Source organism: Mandrillus leucophaeus, unplaced genomic scaffold (genome assembly GCF_000951045.1).
Source record: "Mandrillus leucophaeus isolate KB7577 unplaced genomic scaffold, Mleu.le_1.0 Scaffold220, whole genome shotgun sequence".
Lineage (NCBI taxonomy): Eukaryota > Metazoa > Chordata > Mammalia > Primates > Cercopithecidae > Mandrillus > Mandrillus leucophaeus.
In genome coordinates, this window is record NW_012102255.1 from 571,727 (window position 1) to 594,376 (window position 22,650).

Sequence of the window (22,650 nt, forward strand, 5' to 3'; positions counted from 1 at the left end):
TTGTGTATATATGTCTCATTTACCCAGATGAATTATTAGCTACTGAATTTAGAGATGGGAACTCTGAATTCATCATATTATTTAGTATAGTTTCTTGCATATAGGACTGTGTAAGAAAATTAATGAATTAATTTTTGAAGTTTTAAAGTTAACATATCTTTCCAATTCTATAGTTCTTTGCTTTTGTTAATTTTATAAAGGTTAAACAATACACATTTAATACTCTTTATTTTTATCTCTTTAATTATATTTATGAAATTGGGAATATATGGGTTTAACTTTAATAACACAATATTTTAAAGAAACAAGTCAGTTTAACTTAGTATTTCAATTGAAAGATACAGAAAATCTACACTGAATGAAAATGATATAATTATTTCATAGTTTTTCAAATAAACCCATATTTGAGAACTGTACTAAGTTATTATATTGTTGGTTAATGTATGGTTTTGATGGAGATAAGCTGAATATTTATACTGTTATGAATACAAGAAAAAGTGTAAATGGATTATTTAATTTATCCTACATGGTGTATTAAATGCAGTTGGAGGTTGTTCAGGATATTGAATAAGGACATGAGAAAATTTGAAAGTTTATTTAAATACTAAGTTTAAGTCCCTCTACTTACACATAATGTTGTTTTCCAAAAGGAGGTTGCATTTTTTCTGTATCAAATTTGTTTCTTGCTTTCTGCTGAATTTGAAAATATTTCTGCCCTTTCTTTTTTTTTTTTTCTTGTTTTAATAGCCTAAATATTTTTAAAGGTTCATCTTTTATTTTCTTTGACTTAATTTTACAGATGTTCTATTGATAAATAAATATTTCTACTTTAATATATAAATTATTTAAAATTATGGCCTATATAAGGTATTTTTGCTTTGAAATGTTTGAGTTTCAGTAAGATAAGGATAATTTCACCCTGAAACCAAAAAATAAACCTTCATATATTTTCATATTTATTAGTCTTAGAGTGTTCTTGTTGACTTTTAAAATTACAAATTTAAATGGAAATATTATTTTAGCTCAGAAATCTCATACACTCTCAATGCTTAAATTTCTCATGCTGTTTTTTTTCCTGGATTATTTTTTCCAAGTAATATTGAACATCATAATCATGCCATTTTTTACACCTCACAATTTTCTAAAAATCTCTTAAATTATTTATTTTACCTTTAATTTGGGTTTCAAAACACCCAAATGGAGCCATAAATTTATATTTTAGAATAAAAAGTACATACTTGATGTAAATCACTGCATGTGTCTGATTGAATCTCACACAAAAATGTTACATTTTAAAGGTAGTCACATTTTAAGTAAATATTACTTTTTAAAGGGAATAACTCTTAGAGTGAAAGTGCAATTATCCAATTTGACTGCTCTCATTTAATCGTTTCAGTTTTAAAATTAGACTTCATTTTACAATCCAAAATAAAATCTTACTCATGTGCATTTTTGGATGTGCTAATTCCTTTTGTCTTAAAATGGAAGCTAGCCTAAATTTTCTAATAATTTTTTATCACATTGAAATTCATGGCAAAAAACTAAAAATGAGCTAATTTTGAATTCAAGTGCATGTATTTTATATGGATGCTTTTCCCCTTCTCTCTACCTAAGGAAATAGAGAAATTGAGACTAGAACTGGGTGAACGCAAACAACACTTGGAACAGGAGCAGCAGAAGGCAGCCCGGGCCAGGGAGGAGTGCCTGAGACTAACAGAACTGCTGGGCGAATCCGAGCACCAACTGCACCTCACCAGGTACTCCCTAATCCCATTATGCGCCATAGCACCGATTTCATTCCACTGATTTTTGCCACAGGCTTCCAAACAGTTGTTAGAGTTAGTCTTAGTCATTCAATTCACACATAGCTTTCAGGCATATTAAGAAAAGTGGAGATGTGGTAAGCAAAACACCCAGACATGTGAATGATAAGTGTGGCAGGGAATTACTGATAGATTACAAAACCTTTCATCTACAATGCTCAAATATTTAGGTGATTCTCTATCAATATAAGCAAAATGACATATTTCTCCTACCACCACTACTACCTCTTCTGCTAATTCTACGTCTAATAAAAATCTTGAACTGAAGGATGTGAGGAATTTATTTAGGAAAATAATAAATACTCTCGGTGAGAGAGACAAAGTAAATAAATTGTAAGATGCAAATTGAAATGGAACTGATACGAAATAAGGAATCTGCATCCTAAGGAGGTGTAAAATTTCGAGATGAAATAGATTGGCACTGCTCATGTTCAAATCATTATAACCGGGCTTACACCATTGAGGTTTCAGATTACTTTGTTTCCATCATGAGATTTTGTGATGTGATCATCATTGTCATCAACTTTAGTAAATATGTAGCTCGGCCCTAAATTACATTAAGACTCTTTAGGTTGTAAGCATTGTGAATTTGCTGCATTGGAAAAACATACACACACACACACACACAAATACACACATAGAAAGAAAAATTCAAACAGAGAGAGTAGATATTTCACTTTATCATATGTGGTTTCTTTTCACTTTGAGTTTTATTACTATTTTTCAGTGTTCACATCAAGCCTTTGGGGTTGCTCAGTTCTTAGAGTTTTTCAGTTTTTAGAGAGAACTTTGTTTAAATAAACATGTAAGTTTATGATATTTGGTTTGGTTTATAAATTAGAAAAACACTGGTCTTCCAATCATAGTAATATGTTGAATTTAAACTATGAAAGGGGACTGATCCCTTTTACATTAAATATGACAATGTAATTCTGAGCACGGTATGCTAACAGATGGAGAAAAGCACCACTTGAACAGCCTGCATTTGGAGAAAAAAATATTCTAGAGGTTGGTGAACCTCCCAAAGTTTTGGGTGAGTGTTAAGATGCCTCTGGTTCTGTTAAAATCAAACCTTGTATGAAACATTTTGTTATGATAATATTCCAAATGATTTTACATCTTCCCTTTTAAACAATAAAAGAAAGAGGAAAGAAAGAGAAAGCAAAGAAAGAAAATACATTATTTATACACGTATGGTATCTAGAAAAAAATCCTAATAAATGAAACATATGAGAAAAAAATTGCTTAATATTGCAGAATAATAGCTGTTCTTTTAATGCTCATTTAAAGTATTGTCATTGTAGAACTGAGAACCTAATGTTAGCATAATTCCTGTGGTTATTTAATCTTACAAGCTTCAGAATTGAGCTTCATCATGGTAATGTTAATAGTTTTTCTCTTCTGTCAGACTTCTATTCAGAACCAACCATTTGTGTGCTAAGCACTGCTAAACCTCAGAACTAGGACGGCTTTTAACGTCTCAGTGTGGCTGAGCTTCAGTAAATAAATATTAATGCTGGTTTTGCCCCTTTTGCCATTCTGTCTTATTCAGAGAGTTAATTTCTGAAGTCAGAGTCCATAGAGAGTTTTCCCGTGTAGTATCAATTTGTAGTGTTTGACAAGATCAATTTCTTGCAAGTAGAGCATATTAAGATGCAACAACTGCTGAAAATGGACGAGTGGTAACTAATTCCTTTGTTCTTAAGAAAAACGGTTTTGCTTGGTTCCATAGAAAGCTTTTTTTTTTGTTGAGCTTTATTTAAACCAATTCTACAAAAATTTAAGCGTAGTTTTACAGGAAATAAAAATTATTTTCTAAGTACGGTACTCTTTTGTAAGCATTTTATGCTGAGTCTGTGTTCATGTTTTATAAAATCCACATTCATAAATTTAAAGATGACAATTAGAAATGCAAGGAACTGTGTATATCTCCCCTTTGCACTGGCAATGTGACTTGGTTGTTGGGCTATTTCTGATATATAGCACTTTTTTGTCTTTTTGTTTTTTGTTTTTTGTTTTTTAAGTTTGCCACCCCTCACCATGCTTTATTGATTCAGTGTACTCAGGTGTGTGACTGAGAAATGTTGTGTCGTTCTTTTTCAGTGTAGATCAGCTGAAATACATAACTCCCACACAGATAACACCTTACCACACAGTCTCAACTTAAACACTTCAAATGGCATATTCTAAACAAAGTTTAAAATTGAATATGAAAACCATGTTTAAAGTAATGATGAAATAAGGATCCAAATCTTTAGAGGCAAAGAAAATTCAAAAAGTGTAGTAGAAATCTGTACATCAACCTAAAAGAAAAATAGCCTACCACTTTTTTGGTGTTTCTCCTTATTGGATTTTAAAACAGTAAATGGAGGCCAAGCGCAGTGCTCACACCTGTAATTCTAACACTTTGGGAAGCCAAGACAGGGGAATCACTTGAGGCTAAGAGTTCGAGATCATCCTGAGCAACACAAGGAGACCCCATCTCTACAAAAAACAAAAAATATTAGGCAGGCATGGTGGTGCACCTATAGACCCAGCTATTTAGGAGGCTGAGGATGGAGGATCACTTGAGCCCTGAGGTTCAAGGCTGCTGTGAGCTATGATTGCACTGCTCCACTCCAACTTAGGTGACACAGTAAGACCTTGTCTCAAAAAAAAAAAAAAAAAAAAGGAAAATAGAAATTTAGCATTAATTAAAGGACCCAAATGGGTGAGTGTAACATTCACTTAGTCAACAAATATTTATTGAGCACCTACTATACTTTGCTTGGTCCTAGGCATAGAGAGAAAAAATAAAACTCAGTTTCTACCCTTAGATTGCTCATACTCTAGTAAAGAAGCCACATCTGTATATTCAAATATAATGGAGTGTGACCACAGTGCAATGATAAAAGTGATGATTACCACAGGAGCACATAGGGAGGAGGTCTGGCCCAGTCTGCACCAGAGGTGAAGGCAATAGTCAAGGAAAGCTGATATCAGGGAAAGCTGACAGTGAGAAAGGGATAGTCAGGGAGGTGGAGATATTTGGCAGCAATCTTGATTAGTGAGTTCATGAGTAAGAATTCTGAAAGTGGAAAAAGGTGGGTTGGGGACCCCAGGTAGAGAGACCAATAAATACAGGGACATAAAGATGGGAGAAAACATAACTCTACTATCAGATTAGGTGATTGGTAGGAGATAAGACTAGAAAGGGGAAGCAGGGACCAGCAGAAGAGCCTTAGGGGCCATCTCCGGAGTTTCGCCCATTCTCAGTTGCTCTTGATGCATTTTAAGCAGGGGTGTCAACGTGATTGAATTTCTGGGTTGGGAGCTTGACTCAGAGAACAGTGTGGAAAGTGAGCTTTGAGAGTTGATCTAGGAGACAGAAAGACCAGTTAGCCCAAGGTCAGCAATTGCAGCCAGTGGGCCAAGTCTGACTTATCGTCTGTTTTTGTGTGACCATTAACCAAGGATGGTTTTTATATTTTTAAGTGGATGAAAAAAAGGGAAAACAATATTTTTTGACACATGAAGATTATACATCCATAAGTAAAATTTTATTAGAAAACGCCACCATTATCCTTCATTTATTATGTATTTCTCTACCACACTTGGGTTGAATATGGTCCTCAAAGCCTAAAATACCTACTATCTGTCCCTTTACAGAAAAAGTGTACCAGCTTCTCAGTTAGGAGGCTGTTAGTTCAAGTAAGAAGTCAAGAGGGCTTGAATAATGACAAGATTCAAATATGTATTTAAAGAAGGTAATTGAAGAGCTTTGTGAAAAATGGATGGGTTGAGAAGAGATGACTGGCAGGGACCCCAATTAGAATATAAGCACCATAGTCCAGGGGGAGAGTAATGAAGCCCTTGGCTATGGCTATCCTGTGAAGTGGAAAGGAAGTCGCATCTTCAGGAGGTATTTGGAGTCATGAATAAGAGAGGACAGAATTAAAGGTGGCTATAAGTTTTCTAACCCAAGTTGACTAGAGGATCTGTTAAGCCAACTGAGGAACTTAAAAGAGGTAGCTGAGGAAAAGAATACTTTTTATTGTGCAACCCCAGTGGAGACGTCCAATGTTGGCTTGGTGTGAGGAGAAAGGTCATGACTAGAGGCTTAGATCTGGATCCCCTTTTACATAAATGTATTCATTGTAGCTAAGGGAGTGGTTAAAAGCAAATAGAAAGGACCATGTTTTAAAGTACAATGGAAGAACAGCCACCAGCCAGTAAGACTGAAATGGGGTCTTTGGATGTATAAGAAAAGAATAAAGAAGAATGATTCAAAGAATATTTTTTTGGGGGTGGGGGGCGGTAACAATTAAAACCGTATGCTTTCCCAGACAGCCTAGGATTGAAGAAACTTGAATTATAGTATCTTCTCTAGGCATTCACTCCAGGATTTCTTTGCAACTTTTGAGAAATTACTTTAACTCTTTGGGCCTGCTTATGTACCTATAAAATGAGGTGGGACTAGATGATTTATAAGTTTCCTTCTAGTTCTGATAATCAATGATTCCAATCATGATTTAAGACAACCCATTATTAACTTCCTATTTCTAGACGTTAGGCATTTAAATTGCTTGGACGATCTTTTGTTTAAGTTATTTTCTTAGTTTGAAGTTTAGAAAGTTCATTGAAATGACCCTCAGACCCACCACTTAAATTCATTGTAACTTAGGTTCTGCTGACCTCTCACAAAGGTTATCAGAATTGTCTCAACACTCTTCCAGTCTCTTTTGCTGACCATTGCCCAGTGAATATTCATGAGCCTCTGCCTTGACTCTGTTACTTACTATACTCTGAAAACCTTCCATGGTGCCGCTCTATTAGAGAAAGGCAAATGACAGCATGGCATGCGAGGTCATCCTGATAGGCTCTCAACCTTCCAGTCTTATTTCATCCAAGATGAAACCCTCTTACCTGCTGATTTCCAGACAAATGTAAGTACACACAGCTCCCCTTGCACTTTTGGAGGGCTTTTCCTCCCATTTGCTGTTCTCTATACCTAGAATACCCCTCTGACCTTCTCTAGCGCTATTACTAAGCGCTACCAAGGTCTCCCTGAAATCCTGATTTTTCTTCTTACCAAGTTCTCCCTGAAATCCTGATTTTTCTACCTAGGCCTCCAAATTGATTCTTGTCAGAGGGAGCACTTCTCCCCTTGAATCCTTCTTCCCACTTTGAGCTGATGACATTTGAGCAAATGAATTACTCAAAGGAGGAAAAAGCAAAATCTGGGAAAAAGAAAAAGAATTAATATTTGGAAGTTTTTTGTGTACTTGCTATTTTTTGCTTCTGGAATGTGTTATTCTTCAAGTAGGAGAGGTCTTATCAGTATTACATTTCTCAGAGCTCCTAGCTCGTCACTTTACAAAGAGTTGGAGCTCAATAAGTCATTAATAAAAATGGTGAATATATTCCAAATGTATGACTATTCTTTCAAGCTCAGTACTGCTATACAAATAAATATCTTCTCACATATATCAGAGTAAAAAGTATAAGAAGGTGATAAGGCTAAATTTTTTTTATTGGGAATTTTACTTGTCCCTATGATACTGTATTATGATTTTGTAATCACTTTTTATTTTTAACTTTGCATAAATATATATGTTTAAGTATATCAGAATCCAATGATAATCATTCTAACAATGCAAGTAGGTTTAGTAAACTGCACCAGGCCTCTCACTTACATGTACGTGTTTAAAAACCACACACTCACACACACACACACTCTTAAACTAGACTTCCCCGTAATTAAAAGATGACAGTGGAAGTCATGTGCTGTAGTGCACACCTGCAGTGCTAGAAATTTGGGAGGCTGAGGTAGGAGGGTCGCTTGAGCCCAGGAGTTCAAGGCCAGCCTGGGTAACATAGCATGACCACATCTCTGGGAAAAAAAGAAAAAGATGACAGTGTTTGAAACAAGTGCCTCGTAAGCATGAACGCTAAACATATCTAGCCTAGCATGTATGAAAACAAAGCAAGGCTGCTTTCTTCCAGTTATTACTGTTAATATTACTCAAACAACTTCTTCCTTTTCCATAACAGACTTTCAGGTACGTTTAAAATTGTTCATCCATTTATTCGCCCATTCTACATGAAGCATTTTCTGTCGTAAGACGCTGTGCTAGGGATGATGGGAGATAGAAATATAAAGTGGACTCAGCTACTGCCCTTCAGAAGCTTACAGGCTAGCGGGGAAGAGAAGACAAGACATGAGTAGATCGGGTGTGGTGGCTCACGCCTGTAATCCCAGGACTTTGGGAGGCTGAGGTGGGCAGGTCACTTGAACCCCAGGAGTTTGAGACCAGCTTGGGCAATGTGGCAAAACCCCATCTCCACAAAAAATACAAACATTAGCTAGGCATGGTGGTGCGCGCCTGTAGTCCCAGCTGCTCTGGAGGCTGAGGTGGGAGGATGGCTTGAGCCCAGGAGGTCAAGGCTGCAGTAAGCTGTGATGGCACCGCTGCACTCCAGCCTGGGCAACAGAGCAAGACTTTGTCTCTAAAGTTAAAGAAAAAAGAAAGAAAAAGAAAATACACATGTAGTTGGTAAGATAAATGATAAGATCTAGAAGGGAGGTTCTAGAAAAGGATTACAGGGAGAGAAACAGATTACTTCTTACTGATTTTGGTAGGATTTGGATGTAGGAAAATGGGAATGAAGGGCATTCCGTGTAGGGGAATTGATGGGATTTGGGAGATGCGCATGTACGCATAAGAGTAAGTTAAATACAGGACACACAACGATCATACAGACACCTAATGGTATCACCTCGGAGTAAGAATATATTCATCTTAGGCCAGGCATGGTGGCTCACGCCAGTAATCCCAGCACTTTGGGAGGCCGAGGCGGGAGGATCACGTGAGGTCAAGAGTTTGAGACCAGCCTGACCAACATGGAGAAACCCCATCTGTACTAAAAATGCAACATTAGCCGGGCATGGTGGCACAAGCCTGTAATCCCAGCTACTCGGGAGGGCTGAGGCTCGAGAAGCGCTTGAGCCCGGGAGGCAGAGGTTGCAGTGAGCTGAGTTCGCACCATTGCACTCCAGCCTGGGCAACGAGTGAAACTCCGTCTCAAAAACAACAACAACAACAACAATATATTGATCTTAGTATCTGTGTGGTACCATGCTACATGTAGCAACTCTTTAAAAAATAGTAGAGTTATAGCTAACAGCAGTGGCTAACATTTGCTGAGCCTCTACTATTCCAGGAACCAAGCTGAGAGCTTCTCATAGAATCCTATCAATAGCTCTATAAGGTACAGATTCTTATTTTCTCTAATTTACAGCTGAGGCAACTAAGGCACAGAGAAGGAAAGGAATCATCTAAGGTTACACAGCTGATATGTTATCGAAGCAGATTTTGAACCCCAGTAATTTGCCTGCAAAGCTTGTACCCTTATCCATTAAGCTGTGATTCTATGTAAATTACTAGAGAAATGGATTAATGCAATTGTTCTGAAAAAGACAACTTAGAAAATCAGTAACATTAATTTATAATAGAAATAAATGTTAGCTGCTTCTGGCCGGGCATGGTGGCTCACGCCTGTAATCAATCCCAGCACATTGGGAGGCCGAGACGGGCAGGTCACGAGGTCAGGAGATCGAGATCATCCTGGCTAACATGGTGAAAACCCATCTCCAGTAAAAACACAAAAAGTTAGCTGAGCATAATGGTCCGCGTTCGTAGTCCCAGCCACTCGGGAGGCTGAGGCAGGAGAATCTCTTGAACCCGGGAGGCGGAGGTTGCAGTGAGCTGAGATTGCACCACTGCACTCCAGCCTGGGTGATAGAGTGAGACTCCATTTCAAAAAAGAAAGAGAGAGAGAGAGGGAGAAAGAAAAAGAAAGAAAGAGAAAGAAAGAAAGAAAAGAAAGAAAGAGAGAAAGGAAAGGAAAGGAAAGGAAAGGAAAGGAAAGGAAAGGAAAGGAAGAAGGAAAGAAAGGAAGAAGAATGGAAAGAAGTGTTAGCTGCTCCCTTATGCGTGATGCATGACGGTGAATTTTGGCTTGAATTTTTCCTAAGAAACATAGTTTCCTTTGGCCTATTATTTGCCATTGTCATTTAAACATGTTATAATGCAATTGTCATTCTCCTTTACTTCCTTACTTAATTTTCACACAAGAAGAGAGAGAGGCTTTTATTAAAAAGTAGAAATTTTTCAAGTATTTGTTTTTGACATGTCCAAATAGATAAAGAGCTATAGGATTCAAATTCCTCTCATACGACTACCATTTACACACACGTGGTCGGGTTAATTTACGATATGGCTGAAGAAAGCAACCACTTCTTAACATTTATGTGACTCTTATTAACTGCTTACTGAGACATTCTTTTCCATACCTTTTGCCCATGTACTGAAACATTTTTTTTTTAATCCTGCATTTTTTTTTTCTTGTATCTGATCTTTAGGGGAACTACTGCAGGAAGCTTTCTTTTGTTTATTATCCAGAGAATTTAGAACTCGGATTGCCCTAAGTACAAAATCTTAAAAATTCGTATTTCTCCTTTTATATAAATGATCTTTTTACTAATGTATATGTACTTCAAAGAATTTCTCAGAGCAGGAATCTAAGTGAGAGTCCACCAAACAGGTATTATACTGTGACCTACTTTTGTAATCCAAATGGGAAGATCTGGCCTATGACCTAGAGAGACAGCAGCTTGACCTATAGGATTTGTATCTTTTTGAAAGTGAGAAAAGGGTACAGGAGAGGAGTCACTAGGTTACCCTATTACGATGGATAGATCATGTGGGGAGAGTGATAGAGGCTGCCTTGCCAGGGCTTTCAGTTTCCACATAGTAACTAGTACAGATTTTTTTTTTTTTTTTTTTAATTTGAAGCAAGAGTCTTGCTGTGTTGCCCAGCCTGCAGTGTAGTGGTGTGGTCTGAGCTCACTGCAACCTCTGCCTCCCAGGTCCAAGCAATTCTCGTGTGTCAGCCTCCCAAGTAGCTGGGATTACAGGTAGGCAGCACCATGCCCAGCTAAGTTTTGTATTTTTAATAGAGACAGGGTTTCACCGTGGTGGCCAGGCTGGTCTCGAACTCCTGACCTCTGGCGATCTGCCTGCCTCAGCCTCCCAAAGTGCTAGGATTACAGGTGTGAGCCACTGTGCCCGGCCTCTAGTATAGATATTTTCTTGAAGTTAATTGTTTGACTTCCCAGCCTGTCAATACAAGTCAGGACTTTTAGGGTTAATTGAAATCCAAAAAGGATAAAGTGATAAATTTTTATAATGAGACTATGTACAATCCAGGTGCAGCTGGCCTCAGTGTTTCCTGGAGCCAGCATGCTATCATATTCTCACTTTCCAGAACAGGGCTCAATTTCTATCTGAATTTTGCTAATTCTTTCAGATTCTTCCATACCATGGAGTAAAACATCCTTCATTCTGAAATTGATGATAAAGGAAATACCCTTGATCTCAAACTGTAAGAATGTGACTTCCTGGCTCCTTCACTTCCAATTTCAAAACCTTTGGTTAGGATCATCCTTGGGCGCACCCACGCACTTTTGGGTGCTGTGGCTGGTAGCCCCTTCAAAACCACATAGAATAAGGAAAGAAAGTTGTACTAAGTAAGGGGAGGTGCTCTTACTAGGGAAGGGTGTCAGGGGTCCTGGGTGAGTAAAACACCAAATGTCTGCACTGTTGCCCCTTGTTGTCTTTTTAAAAATATAATCCCTGGTCAGGTGCCGTGGCTCACACCTGTAATCCTAGCATTTTGGGAGGCCAAGGTGGGTGGATCACTTGAGGCCAGAAGTTCAAGACCAGCCTGAGCAACATATCAAGACCCCAGCTCTACCAAAAAAAAAAAAAAAAAAAAATTAAAAAAATTGGCCGGGCATGGTGGTGCATGCCTGCAGTCCTAGCTATTGGGGAGGCTACATGGTGGTGCGTGCCTGAGTCCTGGCTACTTGGGAAGACTGCTCGAGCCTGGGAGTTTAAGGCTGCAGTGAGCTTTGATTGCCATCGCACTCCAGCCTGGATAACAGAGTGAGACTCCGTCTCAATAATAATAATAATAATAATGATAATAAATGAATAAAAATGCAGTCCCTGATTTTTCATCTAAGAAATGGTTTGAAGTGGAGAGAGGGGAGCGAAGAGCACATTTTTGTCCATGTACATTGGAACGTGATACTCTCCACTGTCAACATGTGATAGATCCAAAGAGACATCATCAGTTCTTCACAACAGGCTCTCCTTGTTGTTTTACTTAGAAAACTCTTAGAATATAAAAGGAAAGATGCACGGCTAAATCTCCAGCATGCACATATACTGTGCTTGGTCTCTGCAGTACTGCTGTTCCAGCTGTGGCCCATGATGGGCTGCTTGTTAGTGTCTATGACAAGATAAGTACTGAAATCTGTAGAAGTCTTTGGCAAATTTTATATCAATTTTTAATTGCCACAATTTTCAAGTGCATGATCAGTGAGCTTTTTTTGTTCTGGTATCTTTTAAATTTTTTCTAGTAATTCATTTTTATTGTGTTTTAGAAAACTATTTGCAAAAGATTCGAAATTAAAACAAATATGCTGATCATTTACCACAAGAAGCTTGAGATGCTATGCTTCTCACTGCTTCCAGCAAACCTGAGAAAAAACAATCCTCTATAGATGAGGAAGCCGAGCCTCTGAAGGTGAAGCTTGAGGTTGGGCATCCAGGAGGGAGGAGAGTGGGCAGGGGACGAAGGGCCAAAGCTTGTTTCAAACTGAGATAGAAATACTTTCGGTGTTGTACAATCTCAGCACCCAGACCAGGAACCAGGGCTCTTTCATCTCTGTGCCCCCAGCACCAAGTTAGGCACTGAGTGTTTAGCAGATTTTCTATAAACATTGAATAAAGTTGCCTCTGCTCTTTATTGTTGGGAAAATGTAAAAAAAAAAAGGGGGGGACGGTTGGGAACTGCACTCATCTTAAGATAACAACAAACTTAGGTCAAAAAGCCAAACTCATTCTCTGTTTATTTGAAGAGGATATTATAACATTGATATATATTCTTGCTATTTTACAGTGAACTTTTATCTTTTTTTTTTCTCCTGAGTTTTATTCAAGAATTTTTAGCTTAAAGTTTCCATTTCAAAGTTAAGCTCAGTTTTTTTCTTGTACTCCTTTCATGAATAAATTAAGCAGAGAATGTGTCAAAAATAATTTTAAATGGATATATGTGCAACCAACATCTTCAAGGCTTGAAATAGATGGCCTTGGTGCTGTTTTAAATTGCGTCCTCTTTTCCTTCCCCCACCCGGTATCAGATAAAACAGGCTGTCAGAGAGCCAGGAAAGAAAAGGCATTTCATTTTGCTCTGGTGGACGCCGCACCGCCTGAGCCTGCTCTGCTCCACCTGTTTGAAGGGCTAAGAACCCTGGTCTCAGTGTGGCCCGGGGCGGGAGAGGTTCGAAAGTCAGGCACTGCCAGGAAATGTGTGTTTGCAGGTTCTGCTTAACGTTCCCTGGCTCGCTCCTCTCAGTTCTGTGAAGCCCAAATGTGAATGCAATGAAAATCTCCACTGGGGATGCACTCGTCTCCCCTGCCACATAGGCCCACAGCCTGGAGCATGGTGGCAGCGGCAGCCAACTCATTTCCTGAAGAAGCCCAGAGGAAGCCGAGAATGTATTGCCCACACCACTTGCCTGACTCAACAACAATGAGCATCAGGTTCAATGAAAATAGGAAAGAAAAAGCAAAAACAGAGAATTGTTCTCATAGTAGCCCTAAGCCAGAGTATGTCTCTAAAAGAAAGTTCTGCTCTCCAATATTATTTTGAAGTAAAAGGAATATAACAAAAGCCCATCAACTTGATGTTTAATTTCTTTTGGTGAATTTCTAAAATTAATTAACATACATACATACATACATATATATATATATATATATATATATATATATTTTAGAGGCACAGTCTCGCTGTATTGCCCAGCCTGGCTTCCAACTCCTGGGCTCAAGGCGAACCTCCCGCCTGAGCCTTTCAAGTAGCTGGGATGACACGTGTGTGCCACTGTGCCCGGCTTTGATACTTAGTTTCTTCTCAAACACCTCCTCCTAGTGAACGTGTTCTTTACATCAGTTATTCGGCATTACTTCCCTTAATGTTTCCGTAATACCCACAAAGTATGTGGTGGTTTGTTGATTGATACATCTTGGAATTAAAACTCATTTTAAGGATCCTGAGCAAGTGAGAGGCTTGGGGAATATTCAATCTCCTCAGTGCCCTCTCCCAAGCCATGTCTCATGGGAGACCAGGGCCCACTTCAAGTAAACACATTGTTATTATGCTGCAACTCTGTTAGAGCCGCCAAGCAAAGGATGCAGTCAATCTCGGGAGCTCAGAGTAGGCACCAAACAGGTCAGAAAACGTTTGGAAGCAGCTTGCCATCTAGCTGAGCTAAGACTCTATTCCACCTTGGCTCTATGTGGCCTCTCCCCAGCAGGCAGGGTTGCCTGTGATAGGGCTGAGCATCTCCTGCCTTGACCAAGTCATGGTGGGTAGGGAGGGAGAGCCACAAGCTGCTTGGGTTTCAGAGTATCAACGGGGTTCCTTCCCCAGGGTGGGCGCCCGTGAATAAACAGGGCATCCCTTTGACACCTTTCCTGTGTCTAACTTCAATAAGCCTATTCCTGACCAGGAGATTCACCAAAAGAATGAACCCAGTGTTGAGGAAATAACCATTAGAACCATATGAACAAAAGAGGTAAACAAAATAAAGAGCAAGTCTCTATTGGAATGTATGCAGGAGATGGGGGTGATAGGTGATCAAGGTGAAGCATTCACCGTGGGTTTGGGCAGTGGTTTGGGCAGTGTTCCAGATTTGCCCTTTGCCCAGTGCCTCATCTGAAGTGTGGTTCACCAGGCTGGACGTTGCTTGATCTTGACACTTGTCCTAGTTCTATTTCTAATTATTTTTTGTCACCTTGGGGAAAATCCCCTATTGTACTTGATTTCCTACAGACCTTAACTGTGATTTTATGAGGATATATATGAGTATGCAAAACCTTTTTAACTCATTCAACGTTTTGTAAATCTGAAGTATTGTTTTTCTTTTCAGGCACTCCAATGCTTTTAATATGAGTTCGGGTAAAAAATGAGTAGTCAGTGTATTGCTCAGTCTAGAAAACTTTAGAGCAATTAAGGGCATGATCACCTGACTGAAGCTCTTTATGGCAAGGCTATGGTGCTGAAAAATTTGGGGCACAGAGTAATATATTGTTAAATATATTATTTCTGACTTTCTACATCTTAAATGATCCTCTTTGTCTTTAGAGGGCAAACTCTCTTGCCATTCCTGATATTAACTCTTTGTCAAAACAATATCTAATGGAAGCAGCTCTGTAACCTAGGGGCTCTTTCAGTTCTGCTTTGTGGCACTGATGGCAGCTCTCTATTCTTAACCTATTTCTGAAGTCAGGCATTTATTCGGAATCATTCACTATTGAATTAGTTAACGATGTTTGGTTTGAGGAAAGATGGTAATGATATTAAGGAATGATAAAATCCATCTACAGTGAACATCGAGACCAAGTCAGAACTGTGGAGGAACCCCAATTCAGATCCTGCACTCAAACTGATTTGCACAAAGAATTATCTGTTAAAAGTGGGAAAAAGAATGGCAGCATGAGACAACTCATGTAACTAATAAACTTTTTAGATGCTGTTTCATATGTTTGCTTTTCATTAAATGCAGGAATGGTTGCGACTATGTTGTTGTGATTCAGTCAACATTTATTCCTATCTGTTTTTCATATACAAAGGCTGAGGGATGCCAGAAAATAAACTGTTAACGGAGAATTAACTTCTTTGGCATGCTTTCATACTTATCTTCCAAATTAAAGAAAATGAAATGGGCAGAAACAGAGTGTAGATTACCTCCTTTTTGTCAAAAATGGTGGGAATTTGAAAATTAATAATAAAAAAGGGAACAGATGCAGTAACATGCCAGAGGGAGATTAATGTGGAGAGTAAAATCTGTGAGCAACAAAACTGAAGCAAACTGAATCAGTGGGAGGTGGTTGTACAATCAAAATCAGGATAAAAGAGAAATTACAAACAACCCTGCACTTGTCAAAGTAGTAGTAATGAAATCCTGACTCTGCCAGCAGTGAGAACCTGTGTTAGCACTTTGGGGTAAGGATGGTAGCCGGGTGCCAGGTAGGAGGGCAGTGTTAGGTTGCTGGGCAGCAGCCATCTTGTGTAGAACAGATGGCACCGAAAGCTGGCAGGGGAGGGGCTCCTTAGCAGAACTAATCAGACAGTAACAGATAGGGCAGCTGGGAAGACTGACCACAGCGAGGGAGTCTGCGGGGTAGCCGAGTGCCATGATGTTTGCAGTGGTGTGCCCATTGGTCTGAGATAAGACCTTGCAATGTCTTTCCCATCTACAGAAGAACAGAAACTTTGTTCAAAAAGGAAAATTGAGTTGAATTGTGTCAAACTTGGAGGGTGGGGGTGGGCATTGGGGTAGTGACTGAGAAAGGAAGAATTGTCCATCTCTGAATTTGTCCTGTGAGTTTTCAGTCCCAGCTACCATGGAACCTTGATTTTTGCTGTTTGTATGGTTCTGCCAATCTAACGTAGACAGTGTGGCACATGGAATGATCACTTTATACATTTTATGCATCAAAGAGTTTGCAGTATCAAAGCTATAGTTAAAATTAGAAAAGGTTTTTTGATATGCTTTCTACCACATATGTCTTTCACAAAATGAAAAACTAAAAAGAACCATGTGATACATGCATTCCTACTTAATAATTTTTCATAAGCTCATTTAAGCTGTGTTTGATTCAGTCACTTGCCCTTCTTTTTTCCCCCATGTAACTGTCAGTTGAACATCAAAATATAAGCATAATTCAGAGCCAAAAACCTTAAAACAAAAATCAAACCAAATCATTCTGCAAATAAAAGAGAAAACTGACCTGTTAAAATTTGATAACTTATTAAGGAGTCATGGTTCTTGAAGTATAGAGTTGGGACATTTTATTAAAATGATGACTTTAACAAAGAAATGCAGATCTCCTACATCTGCCTTTGAACTTGTCTATTTCTTTTTCTACAGAAGGTTTATAGCTTGGCTCAATTCATTCATTTGGGAGGGGGAGGGGAACCTTACAGGATTTGAAATAGGTGGTATAACACAGCCATATGCTATTTATGCAGCAGTTTCTGCAATAAATCTAATTTGGTGCTGTCAAAAAATTAGACTTATTTGATATAGCAGCACATTAGTAAATGATTGTGGCAGATTTAAAGTTGTCATTTAGTCTCTTCTTACTCTTAACAGAATCTCGCAAATCCATTTTCCCCCTTGATCAACTCTATGAAAATATCCCAGTTCTTTGTCCTGCAGCCCTGAAAATATTTCCACATCTGAAAGAAGGTCTTGCCTTAAGGTAATTGAGGAAGGGGGTGGAAAAATGAATATCCTCTGTTGTTAAAAGACTTCATAATAAATATATAGGCAGAAAAAAAATAAACCAGAGATAATTACAGTATTTTCATCATTTGCAGTTCTTAGAAAAGCGGAACTGCAAGTCTCATTCAGAATGTAGATAAATTAAGGTCAGTTCTTTATTAAGGAGTTTAAATATTTTACCTTCCATCCTACGTCCATATGCTGTTTTAGGAAAACTGATATTAAAGAATGTGAGTGACATCAGCTCTTCGTCTTCACCTAGCAGTGCCCTTAGAAACGGCTCTACTCTTCGGTAGTGTAACCTGGCAACATTGCTTCAATGCCTCTTTTTCTTTTTTTTTTTTTTTTTCCCCTGTAAAATTTGTGTTTCCGGTGTTAGTATCAAACTATCTAAACTTTTTCCTAGTTTTTCTGTTTGAAAGATAAGATAAGCAATTACGCATTAAGCAGGTAAATATTAACAATATTCTCTGAATTCCTAAATCAGTCCATTTATAAAAGTAATGATTTCGTTTCCCTTTTCTTTTTCTTGCGTGTTTATGGAAGAGAAAAGTGTATGTGTGTATCGCATTTATGCGTCTGCGTGTGACTGGAAGTGATGTTAAAACTGATTGTTTTTCATTTGTTTATGTTCGTATCGTACAAATTATCCAAAAGAAGGCTACTAGTGCGTTTTTGAAACGCAGTTTACTCAGAGTGAAGAGTTCCTTCACGGTGATTTAAGCAGCCTCTATTAAACTAGCATCTTGCAAATGCTTCTTTCTTTTATATAGCAAATCAGACCATGGAAGTGATCAAATTACCAGGATTCTTTCAATGCTATTCAGAAGCAGGGATCCAGGTGACCCAACTACTGTCAAGCACAGATTACACTAAAGGAAAAAATATCCAGAAAAGCTTTAACAAACTTGCTGGGTAAACTTAAGCAATATTTTTGAAATTTCCTCCACATGAAGAGAAATTATTTAGAAATGATGTTTCAGGAAGATGAAGAAGAAAACACCCCCTAGAATTCATATTTTGAGTATAAAATCCATATATTGAATTACATTGTATATTACATGAGAATGATTTTTATATGACACTGGGTATTTTGAAAGTCAGCAATAAAATTGGAATTATAGCTAAGAAGCATGTCTCAGTACTTAGATTTTAACCTATCCTTTTGGTTTTGGTTTTGTTTTTAATTTAGCCTCACAGTTTTTAAAAATATGTCTGAAAAACTGCTTTGATAAAATCCTTTTTATAAATTATAAATGTTTAATCAGAACTTTAACATTTAAATTTTAAATTCCATGTTTTCTCCACTGCTTTTGTTAATAAAATTGACATTCAATTTTATATCAATAAAAAATATTTAATTTTTATTTTTTCTAAAAATTTAGAAAATTTTACAGACTCGTTTGATTTTACTTGATCCAAGCATCTGCCATAAGATTAAATCTTAGGATAATCTTTCAAAATATAAAAGCAGCCTTGTGAATGAAGTGCCATTTAGGTTCACATTTAAGTTCACATTTATAACGGTGTTACTTTTTGCCATGTATTTTCTCCTAAAAAATGATCTTCCATTTTCTGATAAGAAATTTGAATTGAGTCATTGGTTTGCCCTTTTCCTAAAGAATATGATATCTAAAATACTAGTAAATAATTCAACATTGAGTGATTTCGTGTCTGATTTATGAAGGGAGAGTAAATACTTGATAGCTATCGTTGCCACAAAATAAATTCAGTTGAGAGTGTAATTTTCACCTAATTTCTATGAGTTTATTTTTTTCACAGAACTAGACTATTGATACAACTTCTGTTTCTTTAGATAGATTATGTGTTTGTTTGGCAGCATATATTTAAACTTTATTGAAATGGAACTTTGTTTTTTAAATGATGGAATTTATAATATACATGAATTGATTTGTATATTATGGGTTAAGTTTTTCAAAGCAGTAATGGAGCTGTGTGTTAATATATAGCTTATAATTGAAATGGTACATATTTGTACATTTTAAGCCTTTCAGTGTAAAATTTCTTAATTGGAATACTCTCTCCCTTGGCTAATTCATTAGTGAAAATATTTATTCCTCAAGTTAATGCTATCTAGTATGATGCAATTTTTACATAGTGTAAACTTGTTTATGATATTTTGATTTCACTTTAAAACTTTTATTTTGCTTCTTATACATATAGTTCACATTCAATATAATGAGAAGTGCAGACACACATGAAGAAAATACTTATCAGCTGTCTGGTTTTACAAATGATCATTAAAACACCATGTCTTACTACTTTGACTCCAAATTATTGTCTTCCTGAACCCAAAAGTAATTTTCACAAGTACATTACACAACAGAACTTCATCTTCTGCTGGTTAGCAGTAGAGGATTTAAATCCATGCCGACAGTTCATTTGACAATGACCTTGAGGGGCTTTGCTTCTTGAAGAAGAAAGCAGAAGCTTGCGGTAAACAAAGTTCACTTCTGACAGATGGATTGAATGACAGAAAGGTTGCGAGTGCCAGAATAGCCCTGGCAGAGGAGGAAATGTTCAGTGGAATCCAACAGGAGAGGAGGTGTGAACAGGTGCAGGGTTGCTGACGGAAGGGGAACCAGATGGAAGGAGCCAGAGCCAGTTTATTTAAAGGAAAAGGCAGAAAACATTGAAAGGCTGTGCGATCAGTGGCTAAAAGTGTTCATAGAGGAAGGTAAAAATTCACAAAGCAAAACTGCACAGTGGGGTAGCTAACACTTAGCATAATGGTAGTAATTTGTGAGTTTAGTTTGGAAGTTGCAGTTGAAATACATTCATCTTGGCTCTTGACACCATCAAGTATAGATATTTGAAAGTTGTTTATTTTTTTTAAGTTTCTAAGCTTTTTAAAATCCATCCATTAATTTAATTTTTTCCAGCCAGAAGCTCCATTATGATAATACTAAAATTGTGTCGTCAGCTAGGAAAGAAAAAAATTTAAAGTGAAGGTTAACGTTCCATTCAAATTTATCTTGTGATGCCTCAGTTTTGTTCACATATGGGAAGCAAATGCATGCACTGTTGGGTGACATCTGTAATATCTAAGAAATTTGCAATGTTAGAATAGATGCTGTTGGTTGCTTTTGTTGTTTTGGATCTCTGTTCATTTTGTTAAGTCCAGTTTGATTGTTTCAGTAGGAATAGTGCTCTTTAAAATACACATTTGCCTGCCACAATCTGCAGGTGAATTTCTGCTGCTGAGGTTGACCTGATTTTCATTGACTTTCAGTGACCTGCCTTTGGGCAGACACCTGCAAACCCAAGTACTATTTACAAAAAGAACAGTATACATACAGTGAAGCAAGAAATGAGGACTTTCTTGTTTTCTAAGACCGATTAAAATGTAACTTTCTCCTCTGCAAACCAAAGATATCCCTGCTAATACTCTGTGTGGCCAATTCGTACATACCACTTATGCGGGCTGTTGTCTACCACAGTTTTCCTTGAAAATTTTACTACATTACATTTCTGACAAAGAGACGCCAATAGAGGAGGAGCTATTAAGAAGCTATCACCAGGAAACATGATAAAAATGCACAATTATTTTGAGGTTTTAAAGATCTCGTGAATAATCCACAAAAGTTTCTGCACACTGTTCACAGAGATTAAAGACACAAAGTAAATAAGTACTGTATTGACATGCCTTGTTTCAGAACTGCCCGGATCAAATAGGTTATGTTTGATTAAGGCTGGATGTTTTGGGATGTTTTGAGTTTACAGAGAATGTCTGTGATTTGTGGCATGCTTTTGTCGGTAAATACAAAGAACTGAAATTATATTAGCAGTTATAGAAGATGTTGATTTACTCCTATGCTGTATATCAAGATCATCAATTTTGGTCTTTTTTTTTTAAATCTGGATGAGGCAATATACAACTATATTTTGAAGGAAAAATGGTAAGTGATTTCTTCTAGTAAATGGAAGTTGATGACCTGTATTTTAAAATCATCTGCAAAATGTACTTTTTTCTCCCACTTGTTAAGGAATTCTTCTTATTAATAACTTCTTATCTAATAACTTCATATTAATTATCTAATAACTTCTTATTAATCTAAAATTTTATGTAAAATTGATGGAGTAGCCTTGCTTTGGTTGTAGTATACTGATTTTGCCATCTCTTCCATCATAATTACCAAATTTATTTATATAATAATGCTACCAGCATGGTGCTGCTTTGTAAAATAGTAACATAAAACTCACCTGAACTATGGGATTCAAACTGAAAGGCAGTAAAAAGAAACTGCAACAATCAGTGTCATCATTTGACAGTCGTATCACAAATTAAATTGCAAACTTCTTACAGGTAGAACCAATAGCTTCCCAGAAATATGTAAATTTAGTTGTGCCTAGTAAAGTGTCTTATGTGGTACAAGTCTTTAATTTTCTTGAATGAAGGGATAACAAGTTGATTGCTGTTAAACAGGTGTTCAGTCAACATTTATTGAGCACATGTTCTGTTCTAGCTACGCTAGGCATTATGTAAATTTTCCAAATAAAGAGTCCGTGATCCTTTTTCACAAGTATCTTACAACCTACCAGACAAGGTGTATGTAATTACATATACACATACGTGTGTGTGTGTGTAAAATCTAGAAAATAGTATATAAAGTTATAAACTTTCTGTGACTCATGATCATCTTAAATGAATTAATGAAACTCCCATCTAGCCCAACACTTATAATGTGTGAGAACATTGAGAGAAGCTAAGTGATTTGCCTAGTACCAACAGTGGGTGAGTGACAGCAAAAAGTGGAGTGAATTTCCTTTCACTGAGTCTAGTGCTCTTCCTGCATCCCACGTTATACTTCTTTGTTCTCATTGATGATATGACTTGTCTGAGAAACCCCATTAAAATCCTTCAGTGCAAGACTTTCACAGCCTGTTTTGGAAAGGAAAAAAAAATTAATTTTGGATTTTGGCACACGGTTACTGGTTCTTGAAACAAACAAAACACAAAGGTTCTTTAGCTTGCAAACAGTAATTACCAAGTTCACTTCTTGGAACTTTTTTTTTTTTTTGCTGGAGTCTCACTCTGTTGCCCAGGCTGGAGTGCCGTGGCGTGATCTCAGCTTACTGCAACCTCCGCCTCCCGGGTTCAAGTGATTCTCCTGCCTCTCCCTCCCGAGTAGTTGGGATTACAGGCATGCACTGTCACACTCGGCTAATTTTTGTGATTTTAGTGGAGACGAGATTTCACCATATTGGCCAGGCTGATCTCAAGCTCCTGACTGGGCTCAAGTGATCACCCGCCTCGGCCTCCCAAAGTGCTGGGATTGCAGGCGTCAGCCATGGCACCCAGTTACCCTGCTTCTTGGAACTACTTCTGGGAGGGGTAGTGAAGATAACCTCCCGCATACACGCTGCTTACCCTGTGATAGGCACATTCTATACCCTAACTCA

General features: G+C 37.6%; 1 protein-coding gene across 4 annotated transcripts in view; it reads left to right on the forward strand.

Annotated features, from left to right (window-relative positions):
• Window positions 1-22,650, forward strand: part of SDCCAG8 (serologically defined colon cancer antigen 8) — a 247,714-nt gene that overhangs the window by 121,676 nt on the left and 103,388 nt on the right. For all 4 annotated transcript variants that reach the window (XM_011981160.1, XM_011981162.1, XM_011981163.1 and 1 more), the window contains one exon: window positions 1,615-1,757. In XM_011981160.1, the coding sequence (XP_011836550.1) occupies window positions 1,615-1,757 (143 nt within the window). The remainder of the gene's footprint in view (window positions 1-1,614; window positions 1,758-22,650) is intronic.